The sequence below is a fragment of the Acomys minous genome (genome assembly GCF_964271855.1).
Source record: "Acomys minous genome assembly, chromosome: 16".
NCBI lineage: Eukaryota > Metazoa > Chordata > Mammalia > Rodentia > Muridae > Acomys > Acomys minous.
The window spans coordinates 47,831,742-47,853,797 of NC_140498.1; the positions used below are offsets into that span (position 1 = coordinate 47,831,742).

General features: G+C 49.9%; 1 protein-coding gene across 3 annotated transcripts in view; it reads right to left on the bottom strand.

Moving 5' to 3' along the window:
* GRIN2A (glutamate ionotropic receptor NMDA type subunit 2A) overlaps positions 1-20,950 on the bottom strand; it is a 409,098-nt gene extending 388,148 nt beyond the window's left edge. The window contains exons 1-3 of one of the 3 annotated variants that reach the window (XM_084762469.1): positions 20,213-20,950; positions 19,436-19,626; positions 17,524-17,955 (exon numbers count right to left, since the gene is read on the bottom strand). In XM_084762469.1, coding sequence (XP_084618595.1) covers positions 17,524-17,937 — 414 coding nt within the window. In that variant the 5' untranslated portion in view covers positions 17,938-17,955; positions 19,436-19,626; positions 20,213-20,950. Of the gene's footprint in view, positions 1-17,523; positions 17,956-18,089; positions 18,313-18,550; positions 18,702-19,435; positions 19,627-20,212 lie in introns of those variants that run through there. The other 2 variants (XM_084762471.1, XM_084762470.1) reach the window with 2 other exon arrangements.
* Positions 20,951-22,056: the final 1,106 nt, after the last annotated feature.

The window sequence follows — 22,056 nt, forward strand, 5'->3', positions numbered from 1 at the left end:
ATCAACTTTCAGTCTCCAGGTGGGCATACACCTACATTTACGGCACCTGCATGCACATGTGCACACATCACACACACACACACACACACACACACACGCGCGCGCGCGCGCACGCACACGCACACACGCACACACGCACACGCACGCATGCATGCACGCACATGCGCACATGCACCAGTACAGAGTACCACAGGATACAGATGCTCCCATTGGAAGGTCCCTCCCACTCATTATTGGTACAGCCTTTCTGTGACTTTCCAGTGAAAGGAACACCATAGAGGACACACATCCCCACGGTCTACCACAAGGCCTGTGATCTGAGCCCTCCGCAAATCCACTCGGACGGCGCTCCTTACCTGGCCTTTTGTCAAGCTCCACAGATGATTCTCTGCTGGGAAGCCATCCATTTTTACAACAAATTTAGAAACCGTGTGGATGCAGCGACAAGAGCTGGGCAAAAATCTCGTGACTAAGGGTGGGCGGCCACAGAACCCCCTGGCAGCCTTCAAAGTATTAGTTTTTAAAACTTGAAGCTATTTCACTGTGCTTTATATTGGAGTCCATCATTATCTCAGAGGTTTTTTTTTTTCATTGACACAATAGGAAATATCAAAGAGGCTGAAACACGAAACACCCAGGGAATATTTTTTTAAAAACTGTGACTAAATGAAAAATACATGTCACAGCAGGTATCAGAAAAGCAAATTAAAATCATAAGATAACATTTTCATCTGGCCAATTAGAAATGTTTTTTACTTCAAGCGCTCATGAGTTGGATGACAGGGACTTTAAGGCATCACTAATGGAAATGAAATGTCCAGCACGTCAAGTTTTCTGGAAAACAATGAGCAGATTCTTATTTGGGGCCCAGAGAGCCGGCTCAGCCACTAAGAACGCATGCTGCTCTAACAAAGGACCTGACTAGGGCAGCACCCATGTCGTGCAGCTCCCCGCTGCCTGGGGCTCCAGTTCTTGGGTATCCAACACCTTCCTCTGGCCTCCAACACACGCACACACATACACACACATGTATGTATGTATGTATGTATGTATGTATGTATGCATATATGTGTGTATGTGTAATTTGAAATTGGCATGAGAAAAATTACAATCTAGGAAACTCTGTAACTGTGTACATACCAGGAGCACAAAGGTCCTTCCTCATGCTCACAGGGTTGTCACTTCAAAGGAAGAGATACAGAACCCATCTTCCACCCAGAATGCTGGGAATGGAGGTGGCCCATAGCCTGGGTGACCCCTGTGCTATTTGTAGGGCCAGGCCATACCTTGGCAACCCCAGGCTCCCACAGCTAAGGCTGGAAGTGGCTAATAGCCCAGATGGCCTCTGTGTTCTCTGTATGGCTGAGACCAGATCCTCCCCAGGCCCTTAAGATAACACGGATAGTCTATCTCCAGAACCCACCTTCATGGAAGACGGGACGTATACTCTGAGAAGAGTTTCAATGCCGTTATGCCTCATTGTGCACACAGGACTGTGTTACACCAGGAAACTTCGATCCAAATTGTACTGTGCCTAAAATAACCTGCCCAGTGTCACACTCTAGAAGTTTGAACCAACACTGGCTACTGAGTCACGGCTGAACTCAGTTTCCTTCTTGCCTCGAGCAGATTGTTATTCTGCCAGGCCTGGTATTTGCACAACTATACATGTGGGCATGTGTGTGCATATGCGGTCTAAGGGGGAAAACTAGAAGGCAAGGTAGCAAAGTGGTAACAACTGTCTGTAAACGGTGGCATTTAAACAACATGTGTTGTCTTTGTACTTCTCTGAATTGCACGATATGCCTGTATTTTATTTGATTATTATCATAGCTGGTTATGGGGACTTTCTTTTGTGTCCTAGTTTGGAGGGACAGGTTGCTCTAGTACATGTTTCTGAAACTGGCCCTGGCTGTACAACCTAGACTGGCCTGGAATTCTTGATTCTCCTGCCTCGGCTTCCGAAGTTCTAGTCCTGGTGGCTCTATTTGAGAACTATTTGAGAACCATGGCTGACGGTACAAATAGAGCTTTAGCTGCACTCAGCTTGGGAGATAGCTCAGTGGTAGGACATTTGCTTAGCTTGCTTAAGGCCTGGATCCTGGATCCTGTCCTGAGGGGAGAAAAGAATGGTTAATGCTTAAAGCTCCCATCACTGTGAGGGGCACTCTCAGCTATCAGCAGACGAGGCCGTGATGCCCAGGTCGGCTTTGATGCGATGTGCTGTGAGGGAGCGGAGAGAGGAGGGGAAGGCGCAGGTGGAGTGAGATTGGCTGTGTGGGACTGTGTGGGACACATCATTCTGCCCTCTCTGCTTCTATAATGCATCTGTCCCTGATGGAAAAAAATATGTTTTAATATCACTAAACAGGGAGGAAGGGAGGAAGGGAATGGGGAGAGGGGAAGAGGATGAGTGAGGAAGGGAAGAGGGGGGAAGAAGGGGAAGGGAGGGGAAGGAGAGAAAGGAAGGGAGGGACAGAAGGAGAGAAAGAAAGAAAGGAGCAGAGGAAAGATTAGTGCCGACTAACGAAAGCAAAACCAATGTCCACTTACTAAAGCACCGATCTAACTATAAGCTTTCGTCTTCTCAAGGCCATTTTCAAAGTCTGCTAGAGGGTGTCACGTGCCTGGCTTGTGACATAAGGAAAATGTGTCACCTGGAAACTGACATTGCATCCTCTGGCCCTCCAGAAATCTCTGCAGGGATTCTCCCAGCAGAGTCGAACCTTCCCCAGTCTGACTCCAGGCAGACAAGACAGGATGAGGCCACACTGTAAGTACCGCCTATGCCTCAGGCTGAGCAATCCTAATTTGAAGAGAGAAGACAGAGCGAGAGACCCTCAGCCATTTGTAATAACAGAAGGCAGCCAAACTCTTTCTGGTTGGAAGAAACGTCATCCCAAGGAAAACTCGGGAGTTATCAAGTGCCATTCGTTCCTGACAGCCTTGAGAAGTAGGTAAGAGAAGAGAAAGGCTCTGACTGGAAACTGGCTTCCAGTCCTCTATAATCAACCTCCTCTGCCTGCTGCACATCCTTGAGTGTAGCAGAAGGTGACCCTCGGGGAACAGCTGCCTGCTTGGCATCAGTTCCTCAGTCTGACTCTCAGAGACTCAGAGACTCCTAGACTCAACGCCCCCTACCCCGCACCTCACCATAGCCCGTGGGCCACCCTAATGGTCCCACGATCCTGGCCTGGACTTCTAGGTCTCCACGAAGCAGGTTATGGGTTATATCAAAGCAGACAGTATCACATGAGCACAGACATTTTCACCCAAAGTGCAGTTGCAAAACTGAAGTGGGCTGGAGACGTGGCTCAGCAGCTAAGGGCACTTACTACTTCAGCAGATAATCAAAGTTCGATTCCCAGCATTCACACAGGGGCCTCAGGACTACCTGTAACTCCAGATTGCATGCCTTCTTCAGGCATCCAAAGGTAGTACATACCCATGGTACGCATATATAGGTATGCACACATGCCCATTAAAATGAAAATAATAAACATTTTTAAACTATGAGAATTGAAAATATTAATAGTGCAATAAATGCAGTAGTCCCCACTTACTGAGGGGACACAGTCAAGTCATTCAGGAGGTGCCCGAAGTCATGAATAGTGCTGAGCTTTGTACATGGTGACAAGCCCCAATATACTATGCATTTTCCTTATATGTACATACCTATGATAAAATTTAATTTTTCCATTAGGAACAGTAAGAGACCAGCAACAATAACTAAATAAAATGGGACACCTGGCAATACTCTACAACATAAATTATATAATTTTGATTATCTCCCCCATTCTCTCTTTTTCACACACAAAACAGATGCTCAGGTGATGATGATAACAACGAAAACAAAAACTACAGAATAACTAACGTGTAGGTAGCACTCACGCGTGCAGACAGTGGACAAATGGCTTGTTTCTACCCAGAACGTACAAAACAAGAGAATACAGGTTTCATCACACCATTCAGGACAGCATGTGATGTTAAACATGTGTTGTTTATTTCTGGAATTTTCCATTTGCAGCTCTCAAACTACAATTGACTGAATAATTGGAAGTGCAGAAAGGGAGACCACAAGGTAAGGGGAGGGCACTGTGAATCAGTCCCCGGCAGGGCTGTGGGCATCAGAGGGTCTGCGAATCCCTGAAACTGTACCTGTTGTCATCGTGTGCAGGAGGTAACAGTGTGTACGAGAACTCCAGGCGCCTTCCCTAGAGTATGAAGTGGTCCACAGATCTCACCCATATCACCACAGACTAGCTTAAGCTCTGAATGACCCTGTGAGCCAAGTACTTCCTGTTTTTGTCAACCTGACTCAAGTGAAGAGTTATCTATGAAGAGTAAACCACAATTGAGAAAATGCGTCTGTAAAACTATCCCGGAGACAAGCCTGTGGGGCTTTCCCTTAATTAGTGGTTGATGTGCGAGGGGTCCAGAGGACCAGGGGTGGAGTCGCCCCTGAGCAGGTGGTCCTGGGTGATACACGAGAGCAGGCTGAGCAAGCTGTGAGAGACAAACCAGTAAATGTGCCCTTCCACGGCTTCTGTTTCAGCTCTGCCTCCAGGCCCCTGCCCAGAGTTCCTACCCTGACTTCCTTTGTTACACAGGGACTACAACTGGAAGAAGAGAAGGTGGAGTGATGATGATGGTGATGGTGATGGTGATGGTGATGGTGATGGTGATGGTGATGGTGGTGATGATGGTGATGGTGATGATGGTGATGATGATGGTGATGGTGATGATGGTGATGATGATGATGATGGTGATGATGGTGATGGTGATGATGATGGTGATGGTGATGATGGTGATGATGATGATGGTGGTGATGATGATGATGATGGTGGTGATGGTGATGATGGTGATGGTTATGATGGTGATGGTGATGATGATGGTGATGGTGATGATGATGATGGTGATGATTATGATTTGACAACTGGGAAAATCAGAATGGATCTGTCCCTAGAATATAAGCATATTATTATATTAAGAGTAAAACTATGAATATATTTAAGTAACTACTGATTAAATGGAAGCAGTTACAGAAATGCCCACTTACAGACCACTGGGAGTTAGTCACTCAAAACATTGTTTCCACTGGCGAATACGGTGCCACCAACCTGCCCATTGCCCTGTCTGTGAGCCAGCTGGGTCAAGACACACATAGGTTTCCTCCTTTTCCAATCGAATATGTCCTCTGGGCTTCAAAGTGAGGACGCAGGGCTCATTACTTCCTCCCCACGCCAGTCAATCTCCACCAACTCACTCCCACATGGGGAGAAAGGGAGGGAGTGCATTGTTTTCCCGCCAGATCCCAAGCCCTAAAGCACCAGGGCTCTGGGATTTAAAAGCAGATGAAGGGCTTGAGTTGTGCAGAGCATCCTAACAAGGGCAGGCGAGAGGCTCAGAAAACAAAGGCTCTTGCATCAAGCCTGATGGCCTGAACGCACTCCCTGGACCCACACAGTACTGAGAGAAACGACTCCCACAGGTTGTACGCTAACCTCCAACGGCATCCTCCCACCCACACATGCATGCATACATTATAAGTAAATGAATATAATGAAAAAAAACCACAATTTTTAAAGATGGTCCCAGCCCTGGCTTCTCCCTCATCCCTGACAGTCAGTCACTGTGGCTGAGCCACATCCTGACAGGGGCTTCTAGTTCTATAAGCCTTAATAGCCAACACATAGCATATTCCTCACCTCAAACTGAAACTCTAGCCTTTAATTTACCCTCAGCTCCATCTCCACATGGAACAACAGCAAAAAGATGAAGACTGAAACCTTCCACCCTGCCACAGGCCACAGGGCGTCTGAACATGTCTCTCAAATCTGCCCTCCCCCCAGACTTCCCTTCCTCAGTTGAAGCCCCCTAAATGCCTTCTCTGAGACTCTTCCTACATTCCCTTTAGATCCTGCACAACGCTGAGGGCACCTCCTTGGCACACATTGCAATATCTCAAGGTAGAAAATCGCCCTCTGGAACTAATGCAACTGTGCTGATACCGGCGTCTATGGTGGTGCAGGGCAGGGTGGCTGTAGTGTTCAGGTGGTTCTGCCAACACTGCTAACAGAAACAAGTGTCACTGGGGTAACTGTCGCCTGTTCTCAGAAGACCGTGCGGGACAGATTCTGAGTTAGCTAGTGTAGGCCTGCAACACCCAGCACAGGATGTTGAAACAAGAGAACTGCATTTTCACCACCAGACTGGGCCTCAGAGTGAGAGTCGGCCTAGAAGAAGTCACTGAGGCTGGGGAGCTAATCCTCTGCGTAACAATCGCTGTGCAAGCGTGAAGACCTGAGTTCAAATCCTCAGCACCCACAAACCTGTAACCTTAGAGTTGTAAGGGTAGAATCAGGCAACTATCTTGTAAGTAAGGGGAGCCAGCTGCCAAGGAAAGCAAAGTAAAGACAGGAAGGACCTGAGAGTCCTTTATGGGATGTTATTTCACTCATTTAGATGTGGGGCTCCATAGCAAATAGAAGTGCTGGACGCCTTAAGGAAGTAAGTCACTAGGGAACAAATACTCTGTTACTTACAGCAATTGCAATGTGTGACGACGCCATTCTCTTTTCTTTGTCACCATACTTTGAGAAATAAGGCCCTATTCATTTAAAAGATGGATCACCGCTTAGAATCTCTTTAACTATTTGGGGGTCTTCTTTTGTTGGCTTGGGGCATTATTGTTGTTGTTTTGCTTGGATTTTCTTGTTTGTTTTGTTTTGATTTATTTGAGAGAGGGCCACATGTAGCACAGGCTGGTTCACATGTAGCCTGGGCTAGCCCCTAACTCCCTGGGTCACAAAGGATAAATCTGAAATTCATCTCCCTGCCTCTACCTCTCAAGTGCTGGAATCACAGGCATACACCATTACAAGCAGCTAAAGTTTATACGTTTTTAAAATACTGCATGCTGAACAGTGCATCTAGGAGTCCGGTCCAGTGTTTGTGGTCCTGCAAAGTTCCTCTCCCAGTGAGCCGAAAAGCCATCTTCTCCCTTTCCCAAAATAGTGCAAATTCTTCTTAACTCCATGGAAGATGTTGGCCAAAGGCTTCGGCTTTCATTTCTAAGCTGAATATATTCCAGAGACTTAGTATTATCCTTCGTGGTGTCTGTAGCTAATAAAAAAAAAAGGCCAGCAAGAATGCTCACAATGGCTCAGCAGGTAAAGACGGGCGCTCGCTGCCAAGTCTGGAGGCCAGAGTTTGCTCCCTGGGACCCACATGGTGGAAAGAATGAAGTGATTTCCACAAGTTCAACAGTTGTCTTCTGACCGCCACAAGTATGCCACGGCCTACCCATGCCCATGCACATACATACAATAAATAGATAGATAGATAGATAGATAGATAGATAGATAGATAGATAAATAAGTAAATAAATAATAAATAGATAAGCAAACAAGTTATTAAATTTTTAAGATGTTGGATTTGCTGGAAGTAAAGATGAGTTAATTCCACACAAAAATTACAAATAATAATAATAATAATAATAATAATAATAATAATAATAATAATAATGTTAAGTGTAAAAAGAGGGACCTGTCATTGGCTTGACTGTACATTTCACCAAGTATACGGATATGGAAGGATCATGTGTACACCTCAAATACACAACTTTCATTTATCAGTTATATATCAATAAAGCTGGGGAGGGGGTCCCTGCAGTACAGACTACGGCGTAAGTCCATCACTTCAATTTCTTTAAAAAAAATTGAATTTGAATTTCATTGCCAGCATCTTCATAATGCAAGACAAGAAACCCAAAATATGTTTAAAACTCGGTTGTCCATAATAAAGCTTGGCAGTCTTCTGGGTTGACATGAGTCCCCAAAACCCGCTGAGCACAATCATGTACTCGGAAGGGAAATAAAATAGGTGGAAAAAAAATAAGCACAGTAGACCCACATTGCAGCCATGTGGTCCTCAGCAAAGCCTGCAGCCCCGGAACATTTCCTCATCTCAACACAGAGGAGATTCAAACAAATGTTCCTGGGGCTGCCAGGTTGCCCAGGCTCCCACTGACTCATTACTCCCTGGCACGGTTACATGGGAAAATATATGCAATGTTCTACAGTGCACGGCCCGATGCCCAGTGCAGACATACGGTCCAGCGGGGGAGTCAGTTAGTGCAAAGGTCAAAGAGATCATCTCCTCTTTCAGCTGCCTCTGTATCACCCACACCTCACTTCCGGTTTACCAGTTTTGGGGTGGCGGGGAGCGGAGGAAGAATCTGATGGTTCATTTTCAGAGGGGACTCAAGCCAGCTTCTGTCCAGACATAAATGACCCCTGACAGATTCAGCTGCTCCCGGGCACCCCAACTCTACAGCCCTTCCATACCGGAACCAAAAGTTTAGAGAAAATTACCAACAGCCAAGAATTCCTGAACACAGGCAGACACAAGGTCATATCCCTAACAGGCTTTATAATAAGCAGAATATAAAGCATAGACATGAGCCCATAGGCATGGGGTTTTGTTGAGAAAAGGGCAACCATTCTGGAAAGAGGGAAAGACAAAGATAAGACTGGGGCACAGGAGTTGGGCGGGGGGCAGCAAGATTGGGCCCAAGAGGGAAGGCTGTGGAGCTTGTTACTGAAAGGTTCGCAACCAGCCAGAGCACTGGCCAGTCTTAGCTGGTTTGGCCCTACTGTGAGTCTCAAGGGCTCTTATCATGAAGTGGGCGTCTTTGTTTCCCACACCAGGGCAAAGCTCACACTGAGTCCTAAGAGGGCAGAGTCAGGGCCTGGCTGGCCCCTAAAGAAAGAACGGTTCATGCCGTGTTGGCCTCTTAGTTTTCTAAGGGCTCAACTCCAGTTTCTCAGAGGAAATATCTTTAGAACCTTGCATCACTTTTAATCCCCTATTTGTAGTTGCTAAAAATGCATGTTGGTGAAAAAAAATAACAATTACAAGTGTAAACACCGTGTGCTGTATCTTAAGAGTCCTCAGGATGAGCCCGGCACTCACCAGAGGCCATCGGCACCCATGACTTCACTGAAAGCTCTAAATCGCCGGGACCAGGGGCTAACATTGTCCCAGCGTGGCAGTTTGTCCCCCACACACTCCAGTATTTGAACACTTGATCCCCAGTTGGTGAAGCATTTGGGAAAGGTTGTGGAATCTTTAGAAGGCAGAGCCCTGCTGGAGGAAGTTACATCACTCCTAGTGTTCTCTCTCTCCCTCCCTCCCTCCCTCCCTCCCTCCCTCCCTCCCTCTCTCTCTCTCTCTCTGTCTCTCTCTCTCTCTCTCTCTCCTTCCTGCGTGTGCATGAAAAGGTGCTGAGCCAGCTTCCTGTTTTGGCCACCAGGAAAGCAAAAATGTTATCATGCCTCACAACCATGATGAACTCTGTCCCTCTAGAATCACTGAGTAAAAATAAATTGCTTTTGATGATGGTATTTTTATCGCAGTGACAGAAAAACAACGGATACACCCATTTTGCGGATAAAGACAAGGCAGCATATTCTTTAACGACCTCTGCGTTTGCCAGCTGCCAAGTGGTGGGGCCTGAATTTAAGCCTGGGTTATCTAACCCAAGAGCCAACACACAACTATTCAACCATCGCGTTCTGTAGAACACTAAAGACAGGCACTCTTCTGCCTCTAATATCAGTATTCATATCTTGGTAAACTTCTTGCCAGTCTTCCCTTGAAGGCAAAAAAAAAATTTTTTTCCAGAGCTAGAAGGGGTCTTAGAGATGATGTCAGCCAGACTTTCATTTCGCCAAAGGAAAGCAGGAGATTGAGAATGGTGAGGGGTTATCCCAGGGCCACACGGGTTTGTGGGGATGGAACTCAGGCCCTCAGACTCTTGGCCCAGGGTTCTCTGAGATCCTCCAACTCAAGCTTACTTGGCAGGAGCACTCAGAGGGTGGCGCAGATAGGGCCAAATGGCCTGCATCCGGCCAGACAAATGTCTCTGGAGATCAACACGGGCAGCAGTAGGACAGCACATACACGCTGAGCATACAGAGCATAAAGGGCGGTCAGAGGAGCCCCTGGGGAGGGATGGCCCCGTGGGCAAGAGCACTCGCTGTGTAAGATGAGGACCTGAGCTCGGGCCCCTAGTGCCCAACTAATAGCACCTGTAACCCACGCACTGCGAGTAGACAGAGAGACAAGAGGCCCGATGTGACTTAATGACCCTCTAGTTGAGCCAAAATGTGAGCTCCAGATTCAGCAAGAGACCTTGTCTCAGGGGAGTAGCCTGTTGAGGTGGTAGAGCACTAGGCCAGACTGTCAGACAGGCTCCCTGGGCCTTCGCACACGACTATACAAGTACATGAGCCCTCATGGGCATGCACATGTACATAGAGAAAGGAAAAATGGAAAGGAGGGAAGGAAGAAGGAAGGAAGGAAGGAAAGAAGAAAAAAAGGAAATATTAACAAGGCATGGCTATTTTCCTCATAAGCATCAGAGGTCTCGGTTCCCAATGCATTCAGAACCAACCTCACTACAAATCAGGAAACAGACAACAGACAGAGACAATATCGTCAAAAGACGACAGGTGGAGAGGATGACTTCTTTTCAACCAACAGTTGCCATGGAGAAGTGGCAGTGTGGCCAGGCCTTAGATTTTTTTTTTAAGCTATGATTTAAACTTTAAAGTGTTGGTAACTAATTGAAATTGGAGCGATAAAGGCTGTGGGGGGTGTGGGTACAACAAACCACCCAGCTAATGGCCCGATAACCACTCCTTTATGTGATGGCCTCGGTGCAAGATGAGTCAGTAGACGCCACTGACTATCGTTAAGATCACTTCCTGTTTGCCCCCCTCATCCCTGCATCCCTTTTTCCCGGTTCACTCTGTCTAGAGCAGTGTTTTCCATCTGGGGCTACCAGAATGAAACTAACCCAGCCCTTCAAGCATAAGACCACAGCCATGAAGGGTCAAAGCCATTCCCCAAGAGCCGAGGAACACTTGAAGAGTTAGTCACGCCTTCTGAGAGGCTGCCTGCTGCTCCCTGGTGATTTGTGTGGGAGGCAGTGGATGGCTGCCTCTGACATGCCTTCTCCATGCAGCTAGAGCTGGGCTTGCCACCCTCCCTCCTCAGTTCCCTGCCTATGCAGCAGCAGCCGCTGAGTGGGCTCCTCAGATCTGCATGTCTGCCCTTTCCCTGAGCCTTATGTGTTTCATGGGAAAGCGCAACGGCTCACACACAACTCGGGGTCTGCCAGGTTGCAAGAGCACCAGCCTCCCCCACCTACCACTGAGCTGTCATTTAGCACAACTCCAGGGGAGTTCATGTGCAACCCCTAATTCATGCTAGTCCCCAGGACGCTAGTAATTAGCTCCTGTTAAAGAGAGAAAAAGAGTTGGCACACATGTATGAAATCGGTCCACACCTAGGAAACAAAAAGAGCACTGAAACATACTGTGATATGTTTGTCTGCCCGGAAGCTGCTGCGAGCTGGAGGCAGAACCAATGACTTGATTCATTCAATCTGCAAACACGTATCAAGTAACCTAAGCAAAGGGCAGCATCCAGGCAGGCACACCATGGCCCAAAGTGACCATCTAGCAGACTTGGGGAATGCAGGAGCAGCTCCCCTGATGTGGGGAGATGCAGGAGTAGCTCCTCTGATTGAGGGGATCCAGGAGCAGCTCCCCTGACCATGGTCTGAACACTCTGCAGCCATTTAAAATCAAACCTAAGTTCACTACAAGGAAAAAAAATCCCAAGAATATATAATCAAGTTTCAAAAACATAAAAGCAGGTTGGGAAATAAAACTAGCTCAAAACCAGAGGGAAGTCTCTTCCTTCTGCGGCCCCTAAGACACAAAATTTGTTCAGGACTCTTCTGTGCTTTTAATTTATATTGTATTGCTTAGGAATAAAGAAAACAAGAAATCAAAGACCTAAAGTACAGAGGATTGGTCCTGGGAGATGGTTCAGCAGGTAAAGGCTGTGTCACATCCTGAGGACCTGAGCTCCACCACCCGGAACCACGTAAGAAGCCTAGTGTGCACAGAAGAAATCCCAGCCCTCCCGCAGGAAGCTAAGGAGCAGAGAGAGAAAGGAGATGCAAACAGAAGCTCGAGTGTCGCTGTCATGGACTAGGCACTGTGACATAAAAAACGTGCAAAGAGAGAAGCGACTCACAGAAAGTTGTCCTCTGACTTCCACGTGAATGCATAGCACACAGGCGCGCACACACACACAGTAACACGAGAGCACACACACACAAACATGCAAAAAATAGTTAATTTAAAACAAAAGATACGGAGGAGTCCCTAAAAATGCACGCACTGGAAGATTAGAGCTGAAACCAGGGTGCATCTCAGTGGCAGAGAGCAAGCCACATATTCACGGATTCCACCCCCAACACCAGAAAAAGGGACTAAATAAGAAAGAAAAGGGAAGACAAAAGAGCCACAGTTTCAAGGAGGAAGATGGAAGCCATGTGATCCACTGGGAGATAGGTCCAGCATCAACCATGTGTGTGCGGGTGTTAACAGCTACGGGGCCACGACATCTGCACTACCCCGCCCCCAAAAGCTGCATCTCAGGAGGCCCCGGCCTGTGTCAAGGAGCCATGAGGAAGACACCAGCACAGATGGGTCCAGCCTGCGCTATCAACAGTGAAGAGAAAGAAGAAAGCTCCTGACTGAGCTGTTGATGGAGATTCTGGTTTAGAAACATGTGCCCCAGGCCTGAGGGTGCAGCGTGGTGGGAGAGCGCTCACCTAGCACAGGTGAGGCCCTGGCTTTTATCTCGACAATGCAGGGCAAATGAATAAATAAAAGCACGTTCCTTTACAGATACGAGGCACAGGAAACTCTGTGACTGGGGCTGCAGTTCAGCAGGCAGAGTGCTTGCCTAGCTTTCACAGGGCCCCGGCATCCCATAAACTGGACATTGTCTCAAGTGCATAGAATCTCAGCACTTGGTGTGTAGAGGCAGGAGGATCAGAAGGTTGAGGTCTTCCTTGACAGGACACCAGGGGTTCATCAGGCCCTGGTGACCTTCCTTACTGGTTGTCCGTGAAGAGTGGTCAACCATAAAGACACAAACCACAAAACTGACTCAAAAGACTCTGTTTATATACACTTGCGCACACACACACACATACCACACACACACACACACACACACACACACACACACACACACACACACACACGGAACAAATATAATCTAAGTAAAGGAAGCTAGCAATTTTAAGTAGAGTATGGGAAAGTCTTGGGGGAAGGTAACTGGCAAGGGTTGGAGGAAGGAAAGGAAGTGATGTAATTCCATTTGAATTAAAAATAAAATATATTTGCTCTGAAAATAAGCTCACAAATATATATGAATAGTATAAGGAGAGTTGGTTGAGAAACTACTGCATAGAGTTGCATGTGTATGAAATAAAGAAAGGGCAATTCAAAATAGTGCAAATAACCAAGAAGACAAGGGAGGAAGTATCCAGCAGACAGGCCAAGGAGTTTCCCAGAACTAAAGACACTTTAGTCTTCTGGGAAAAAAAAAACAACTCAGACTTTTTGTATAGACTACAAAAAAATAGTAACATAAAAATAGTATAATTCTGAAATTATAGCCTTTCAAACTGTTCCTAGAAGAAACGCACGCACGTGTTGCCACTGTTAATCCCGCTGATAAAATTTACGGCGAGCTTGTTATTTTCTTCCTTAAACTTTAATGTACCTTCTAAGTGCTCTACAATGAAAAGACATTATTTTTATAGTGTCTGTGGAGGAGAATTTATTAGTTCAAAACACACACACACACATGAACACTTTTTTTTTATCTGCCCTCAAAGGCTTACATTCTAGGTGCAGGAGGTGGATGGCACGTGAGGAACGACGCTCAAGGGCTCCTCTGGCCCCCACATGCTGCTGCACACACACACACACACACACACACACACACACACACACACACACACACACGGGCTGAAGAGATGGCTCAGCAGTTAGGACCACTTGTTGCTCGTGCAAAGGAGCCAAGTTCTATTCCCAGCACCCGTATGGCAGCTCACAACCACCCATTATCCCAATCCTAGGGATCCAACGGGCACACGTGTGGTGAATATTCATGCACCCTGGCAAAACATTAAATAAGTCGTTTTTTAATCTTAAAATAAATAATTAAAAATAAACATACCGAGCAAAATCCACATGGTGACTGGCATGGGTAGATGATGTAGGAAAAACATGGATCCAGCCTTTCTACCAGGGGCCAGAGAAAGGAAGCGAGTGCAAGGATGGGAAGCAGATGCAAGGTCCAATCAACTTGCTCGGTTTCCTATGCAGCATGAGTCTGTCTCTCTTGGACAATGTAGGATAAGAACTTCATCTACCCAAGCTGAGTGCTCACCACCAACTTAATGAGCTTGCAAGACCACCTCTTGAGATTAGCACCTCAAACACCTGTCACCTGACACCACTGCACTTAGTGTAAAGTGGTTGGTGGCTCTCAACCTGAAGGTAGACCCTGAGTGACCCTTTCCTAGGGGTGGCCTGAGGCCACTCAAATGCACAGATATTTACATTACGATTCATAACAGTAGCAAAATGACAGTTATGAAGTAGAAATAAAACAGTTTCATGGCCAGAGGTCGCCACAGTATGAGGAACTGTCACAGATTTAGGAAGGTTGAGAACCACTGTTATAAACTTTGTTCAAGGATCAAGTGGACTGAGAGAAAAGTAAAAAGTGATGTGTGCCTGAAAGCTTGAGTGTGTGCATGCATGTGTGAATGTGTGTGTGTGTGTGTGTGTGTGTGTGTGTGTGTGTGTGTGTGTGTTCCTTCTGACTGATAATCAACTGACTGTTATCATGCTGTCAAGTCAGAAGAATCAGAAGTGAAAATGACATAGGTGTGACATTTTCTGGGTGACATTCCCCGGCTGGAATCCCCTTGTGGGGCTTGTCAGTCTGGGGAAGTTGAGGCTTTCTGGTCACAATACCGTCAGCACACCTAAGCAAGGCAGTTTTAGACAACCCATGACAGGTTCTATAAATCTAAATAAAATCCACGGAACATTAAGCAGTCACCAAAGCAGGTGATAAAGAGACTCACCAAACATGTGCATTCCAAATGAAGGAAAGGCTGTTTGCGGCTCAGAAAAACTTCTTTCCTCTCTAACCACATCCGGGTTTTCTCCAAGCACCACCCTCCAAGCCCGCTCCTTGGTGTCTCTCCCCCACTTCGGTGACTCCCTGCCATCCTGACTCATCTCCCTCCATTTCTGACACAATCAGGGCTGCGGAAGTCTCTCCTAGCCACTTCTGGAAAGCGCCAGCTCAGTGAGGAGCCGCAGGTCCCTCTGATGTGCTCGAACAATGGATGCTCCTGTCCCTCTGGTTGCTCTTGCTCTTCAAGCACTCTAATCTTGTCTTCTCTAGAAATGTCCCTCCCAGTCACCTTGCCACTCCCTGGGTCCTTTCCTCCCTTACTCTTCTGCTCACCTAAGGGCACTTTTATCGTGTCTCCAAAAGGCACTTTCCCTCCCAAGAGGAAAAACGACACGGTCACCCATTCCCCTGACTTCTCAAAACTCTCTTTCAAGGGAGGCACAGTGGCTGGGCTAGACAGGCAGACAGAGACCACCATTTTATGGATCAAGGTTCCTTGGTGGTCAAGTTCATAGCACGCCAAGGAGTGCTCATATTGGGGGGAATCTCTCTGTACCCACATTCCCACCCGTACTGGAAATGAGAGCCTGTCCCATATACTTGTCACCTCATAGTCAGAAGGAAGAGACAGAGAGTTACAAAACACACCCAACCTCAAACCACCTTCACAGGTCACGTGGGAACAAAGTTCTTTGATGACTCTCACTGCGCAGCCCAAGCTGGCCTGAAACTCACAGACATCTATCTGCTGAATGCTGGGATCAAAGGTGGGTGCCTTAAGCTAGGTGTGGCGGCACACACCTGTAATCCTAGAACTTTCAGGGATGGCAGGGGGCGGGCGGGGGCAGGTGTCTGGGTTGTGCAGAAGCAGGCAGATCTCTGCGAGTTTGAGGTCAGCCTGGTCTACAAAGTGAGTCCAGGATAGGCACGGCTACACAGAGAAACTCTGTCTCCAACAATAAAACCAAAAATAAAAAATAAAATAAAATAAAATAAAAAGCTGTGTGCCTTTTTAACCTGTATTTTTTTTTTTACATGCCCTGCTACACTTATTTTTTTGTGTGTTTGCTTCTGTAACCAAAACTTTGAAAAGGGAAGATCAGTCATAGTAGTTAGATTTCACAATCCCTTTCCCCTCTACCAAACAGGAGCCGCCATGTTCTTTCTTGGTGCCTCTTCTCAACTGCGCAAGCCCTCTAATCTGATTCACCGCCCCCCCTTGCCCCATGGTTCCCTACCTCGTATGTGATGGAACACATACCTTGACCCTCTTAAACAAGGACAGATAGTGTTAAAGGTTAGGTTTGGTTGCCCTGGGTCACAGCTTGAGACCAGAAAAACAGGTCTCTGTTTTCATCATCCACTGTGTGGTCTTGGGGAGGTCTTCTAACACCTCTGTGCCTCAGCCACTTTGTCTGAGAGTTGCAGGGTGTTCTAGTAACTCTAAGGCCCTTTGCAGACCCCACTTAATACAAGTACGGCCACCTTTTCCCTCCCAGCCTTCCTGAGGCTTCTGCGAGGTCTGACTTACTAACTCACTAGCTCCTCTTTTTCTCTCAGTTTACTTTTATCGCTCCCTTCCAACTTTCTTTCCTCTCTTAATTTCTGCATAGCAAGCTCTCCTGACATGCCACTCAACCTGCAAGCCTCTCCCGTCTCTTCTCCAAACCAAAGAACTCTTGTCCAAAGAAAGCAAGAAAGTCAGACACGTTTCCCTTGTTTCTGAAGTTCAACTTCCATATCAGGGCCCAGCTCCCAGAGCCTTCCATCTGGTTATCTTTGGAAGCCCTGTAGTGAAGTTGTCAGCCCACACAGGAGCTACCAAAGGGAACCTCATGCCCTCCGACCCCCAGAGCCTCCAGAAACTCACTCCTCCTCCCTAGAGGCGGAGCTTTGCCCACAGGCCTCCAGCCCCAGGGTGAGAGCCTCCTGCTGCTGTCTGTAAGTCTACACAAGCACCAATCTGTCCCCTCTTGCGTTTTTTTTCTAAAAACCTCATATACCCATCCTTAGTAATTTTTTAAAGTAGTTTTAATCACTTTACCAAAACAAAGAAAATGGAGTTTCTGGCTCAACTGACAATAGGAATAAAGCCATATTGGTCCAAGTGCCCCATGCGTGCTGTGCCTCTGAGCTATCTGAAAATCTCCAAGCATTCCATCTCCACCCCCAGTTCCTATTTGTGTATTTTCTCTGCTCCTCCTGGCACACCAAAGCGCGTCTGAGTACCCCATCTTCACAACCAAAAGCAAACGGTGTTTCCATCATGTCTGGGCTAGAGAGACACAGCGCGATTCTCAGATAGGCCAGAGGCCACTTAACCTGCTTTCACTTGAGCAGATGCTAGGGGCGCCCTAAGCCCCTGTGGTTACTGCCATTTGTATAATCTGCCTCTCCAGGATCCTGGCAGTCCACTCCTCACGGCCTTACCTTGTCAGCCATGATCATAGATGCACCCCCGTGAATGCCCAAGATGGGGATGAAAGTCTGTGAGGAGATAAAATCCAGCATCTGAGCCACAGCCTCCTGGTCGGTGTCGTCTCCAAACACGAGGCCATGGATGCGGGCCCCGGACATGAGGTCGCACACGTGTGTGATGAGGCTCTTAGGGTCAGTACGGTTCATCAGTAATGCCACCACGTTCACGTCCAGGGGCAAGCCGGTTGCCTGCTCCGGGCCCCACAGATTTCGAAGTTCGCGCTCGGTCACGTCGTGGCTGTGACCCAGGAGCACCGCAATGTTCAGCGCTGGGGGACCCTTCTCCGCCGCCGCGTCCTGCGCCGGACCGCTCCAGACCAGAAGGGCCGGCAGTACCAGCAAGATCCAGTAGCCCAGTCTGCCCATGGTCGCCACTTAGGGTCCCTGTAAGGTGGAAGAGAGCAAGAGACAGGTGGCGGTCACTGAGGGGCCCTGGTGACAGGAATGACTGCCCCAGCACCCGCTCTAGGAGGCAAGTGTGAAACCGGGCCCCAGCACTGGATGCTTTTGTCACTCACTGGATGCCAGGCACATTCCTCGACCCATGTCCACCGCCATGTGCTACTCCATTCCAAGGTGTTTCTCCATCCCTGTCACCAAGCCTATCCTGGCATCCCGCTTCCTTCTCTCTTGTCTCCAGCCGCTTCCCCCAGCCCCAAGTGGGTCCAAATCCCACACAAGATTCCCCAAATTTGATGCAGACCACAGCTCCTGACCGCCCAGAGAGCCATGAACCTCTCCACCACCCGCAAACAGATACCCAGACCAGGCCCTCTGTGCAACCTTCTTCCTCCCCAGGTGCGTAGACCAAGTTATCGACCCCGCCCCCCTGCTCACGCGCACAGAACTCTCCACCAGCCCCAGCGTGAGAGGCGGTGCCTGCATACCGCAGCCTGAGTCTGTTGCGTCCCGCAACTGACCCCACCCCCAGAGAGCTATCCCGGTGCACCACAGACCTCGCTCCATCAGTGGCACCCACCGGCTGCAGATCCCGCTCCTCCCCGGCAGGAGATACACCAAGCGCTTCAAAGTGAGGACGCTATCTGTGACCCCAGGCTCCCAGGTGCTGGGGTAACTGGAGGCCAGACCCACCACCACCACCTCGCTGGGAGAGGCCATGAGCCGATTTCCACTCAGGAAAGCCACCCCAGGATCCGCCCCCTACACAGGGATGCACAGAAGCAATAGTCTCTAACGCAGTGTAAAATGCAGAATTTTGGAGAGTAGGAATGCCGTCCCCCAGCCCCCGCGAGCGGGCCAGCGCGTGGGAGCTGGCAAAGAACGTGCGGGGGTAGGGGGTAGGGTCCCAAAAACCTCTCAGATGGACGAGGAGTATACAGCTCCTCCCTTGCCTTTCCACTGCAGACCCTGGAGCCAAATCTTAGATGCACGTGGGCAGTGGGCTGCACATGCTAACAGACACGCGCGCTTTTCTGTGCACATCTCCAGGCCGCCGGAGAGATGCCCACGGCCAGCTGGAGCTTTAAAACGTCCTCAGGCGGTGCGCACACAAGTACTGTGCCAGGTGCACAGTGGTGCTTGCCTGCAAATGCCTGCACGGTCGTGCACGCGTGTGCAAGCGCGCGCCCCTCGGCCCGGGTGTTGTTGCAACGGGGGGAAGTTGGGGCAAACTCTAGCCCTAGGATTTTAGGGTGAGCAAGCTGGAGTGCAAGGCCGCAGCGCCACCTGGTGCTCCTCCAACGCCTCACCACCGGACTCTCCCTCTCCAGATTTCTCGTTCCGGATTTCTCTTGCTTGCTCTTTTCACCCCCTCTCCCTTCAAAACCCTCTCCTTCACTCTCTTCACCGGTTGAGCCTATCTCCTCCTAGGCCCAGGGAGCTAGTATCACCAACCAGGACATACCTGTAGCCGGAGAAGGTGGAGGATGCAATGGGGCGTGCTGCGCGCACGAGCATCTCGGCCGCCTCAGCAGCCACCAGGTTTAGCGGGTTCCCGCATGCTGCGGCCCCCGCGCGCTCCCTTGGCTGTCCCGCGCTGTCCGCATCACCCCCACGGGGGGCGGCTATCCCAGCCGGAGGCTCTGCAGCAGGGCTCTAACCGGGGCGGAGAAGAGATAGAGAGGCAGGGTCAGCCCACCAGTGCGGGGGAAGGGGGGGGGGGAGGGATGCAGTCTGCAGTGCTCACAGCCCCCTTATGTACCCTGGGGGCTCGACCAGAGAAGGAGCAGGAGCTTGGTGCCGATAGCACCCTCGGTGCGGATCTTCGATCCCTGTGGCTGATAATCGGGGCTCCTCTCAGGGACGCACCGGAGAGTGGAAGCCCCAGGTTGGCCACCCACAAGAAGCTTATTGGGAACCTCCACCCTCACCCCCTACCACCACCTGGGCGCCGGCTACTGGGAGTTGTGCGACTAGAAGCTGCTGAGCCCCGCGCGGAGGGGGGACGAGGTGGGGGGGAAGAGGAGGGAAGGAGGGGGCGCTGGCTGAGTTTGCGACGAGCCGGGAGGAGAAGAGGGGGAGGGAAGGACGCGGGCTCCCGCGGTCCCGGATTCCCGAGGGAGGTGTGATCACTCCCACGTAGCGACCCTCTTGTGCGTCCTGCCGCCCCCTCCTATCCAGACCTCCCCCACCTGCTTCTTGCAGGGCCCACCCAGGCTCCGCGTCCCGCGCCAGCACTCACCGCAGCCTCTCTCCACATAGTTCTCAGCAGTGGCCACCCCTGGTCATCTCCAGGGCTGATTGCTGCGGCCACGACTCTCAGAGCTCATCTGGCCCCATGCTCTGGCACAGCACCCCGGAATCCTTTCTCCTAGAGCCCTGGCCCAGCTTTCTGCTCCACTCCGGACAGCAGCTGCCCGGTCCTCTGAGCGCGCCTGGACACCCTCTCCGCAGCCCAGCTCCTGCTTGGCGTGCAGTGAGTGTGTGTGAGAGAGAGTGAGTGTGGGAATGCGCGCGCGCGTGTGGCCGGGGATCCCCGCGGTCCCTGGCCGAGAAGGGCGCGGGCGGAGGACCGCAGCTCCCTCTGGGCCCTTTGCTGCGGGGCCAGCTCCGCGCTGGGCGTCCAGTCCCTCACTTGGCCAACGGGAGCCCAGGAGAGTGCCTGGCCACCGCGGTTCACAGCACTGGAGAAGCCAAGATCCTGGGGCGCGCTTCTGCCGCGGTCGCCTAGGAAGGCAGAGGAAGGCAGAAGCACCCACCACACCAACTTAGGACTTGTTCTCAGCCAGCGAGACGCAACGCAGCAACCCCCGCGCAATCCGACGTTGTTTGGAGCTCCCGTCCGCCTGCAGCCGCCCACCCCGGAGGCGGGCCGAGGCAGACCCCGCAGTCCCCAGGCGGCGACGCGGAGCGCGGCCACCCTCTTCTAGAGCGCACGGCGGCAGCGAGCAAGGCCGACCTAGGTGTCTGGCTGGTGCGGGGGGCGGGGGCGGGGGGAGATGGGGGGGCGCTGCGGTGGCGCGCAACCTTGGTGCTGAAACCACGCTCTCGCCCGCTCCCGGACGTCTGGTGCTGCTGAAGAATCAATTATTCAGATCTCTGCTACTGCTTCCTCCTCCTCCGGTGCCTCGCGCTGGGTGCAGCAATCCCTGCTCCACGCAAGGCACGCCGACACGCACACACCCGCCCAGAGAGTCTGCTCCGATGCTTCTCTCAATGTCTCACCACCCTGGTATGGGAACCCATTCTGATATCAGGGAGCAGGGAGCCTAAAAGCAAAAACCTATACATTCTCTCCCCTGCGTATGGACGCACATACTCGCGCGCGCGCATACACAACACACACACACACACACACACACACACACACACACGTTCGCGCGCGCGCACACTCACTTGCTGCTCTTTTTCTCTAAGTTGTACCAGACAAAAAGTGGCCCTGTGGTTGCCATTTATAAGTCACCAGAAAGGGTGAGCCAGGAGCCTGGGATGTGAAAACTGGCAGGCTCTAAATCTAGCGAGTGAGCATGAAGCTCGCTGTTAGATGTGTACACTTGACCTTTGGTTAGTCGCCTATATCATTTCAAAGGCCTACCTCTGCCTTTCGTCCCTTGGAAGAAAGGTCTTAAGCTCCAGTGATGCCTAATGACACCTCAGATAGTGCACACCTAGGTGACACCTGCACACCTGCAGCGCCTGAGCAGCATACAACCCCACCTCCAAAAGGTAACTAGCAAATAAGCAAACAGCTTATAAAGCCCTCAAAGCTAAAGCCAGGCCTGGTAGCATGGCCGCTTGGGAGACTGCCACACGGGAAGGGCTTGAAGTTCAAGATTTCTCTGGGTTGCAGACTGAGTTCAAGGCCAGCCTGGGCAGCTTAATGAAACCTTGCTTCAAACTACAAAGTAAAAAACAGGGCTAAGGATAGGCCTCAGTGGTAGAAACTGGAATCGTCATTTCAAATGCCAGATAGTAGTTTTGTCCCTTCTGTTAGCTTCCCGTAAATGGAATCCACTAGTCACTTTGTTTTTTGACTAAAACTAATGACTCAAAGTTTCACCCATTTTACTGCATGTGTTGATAGCT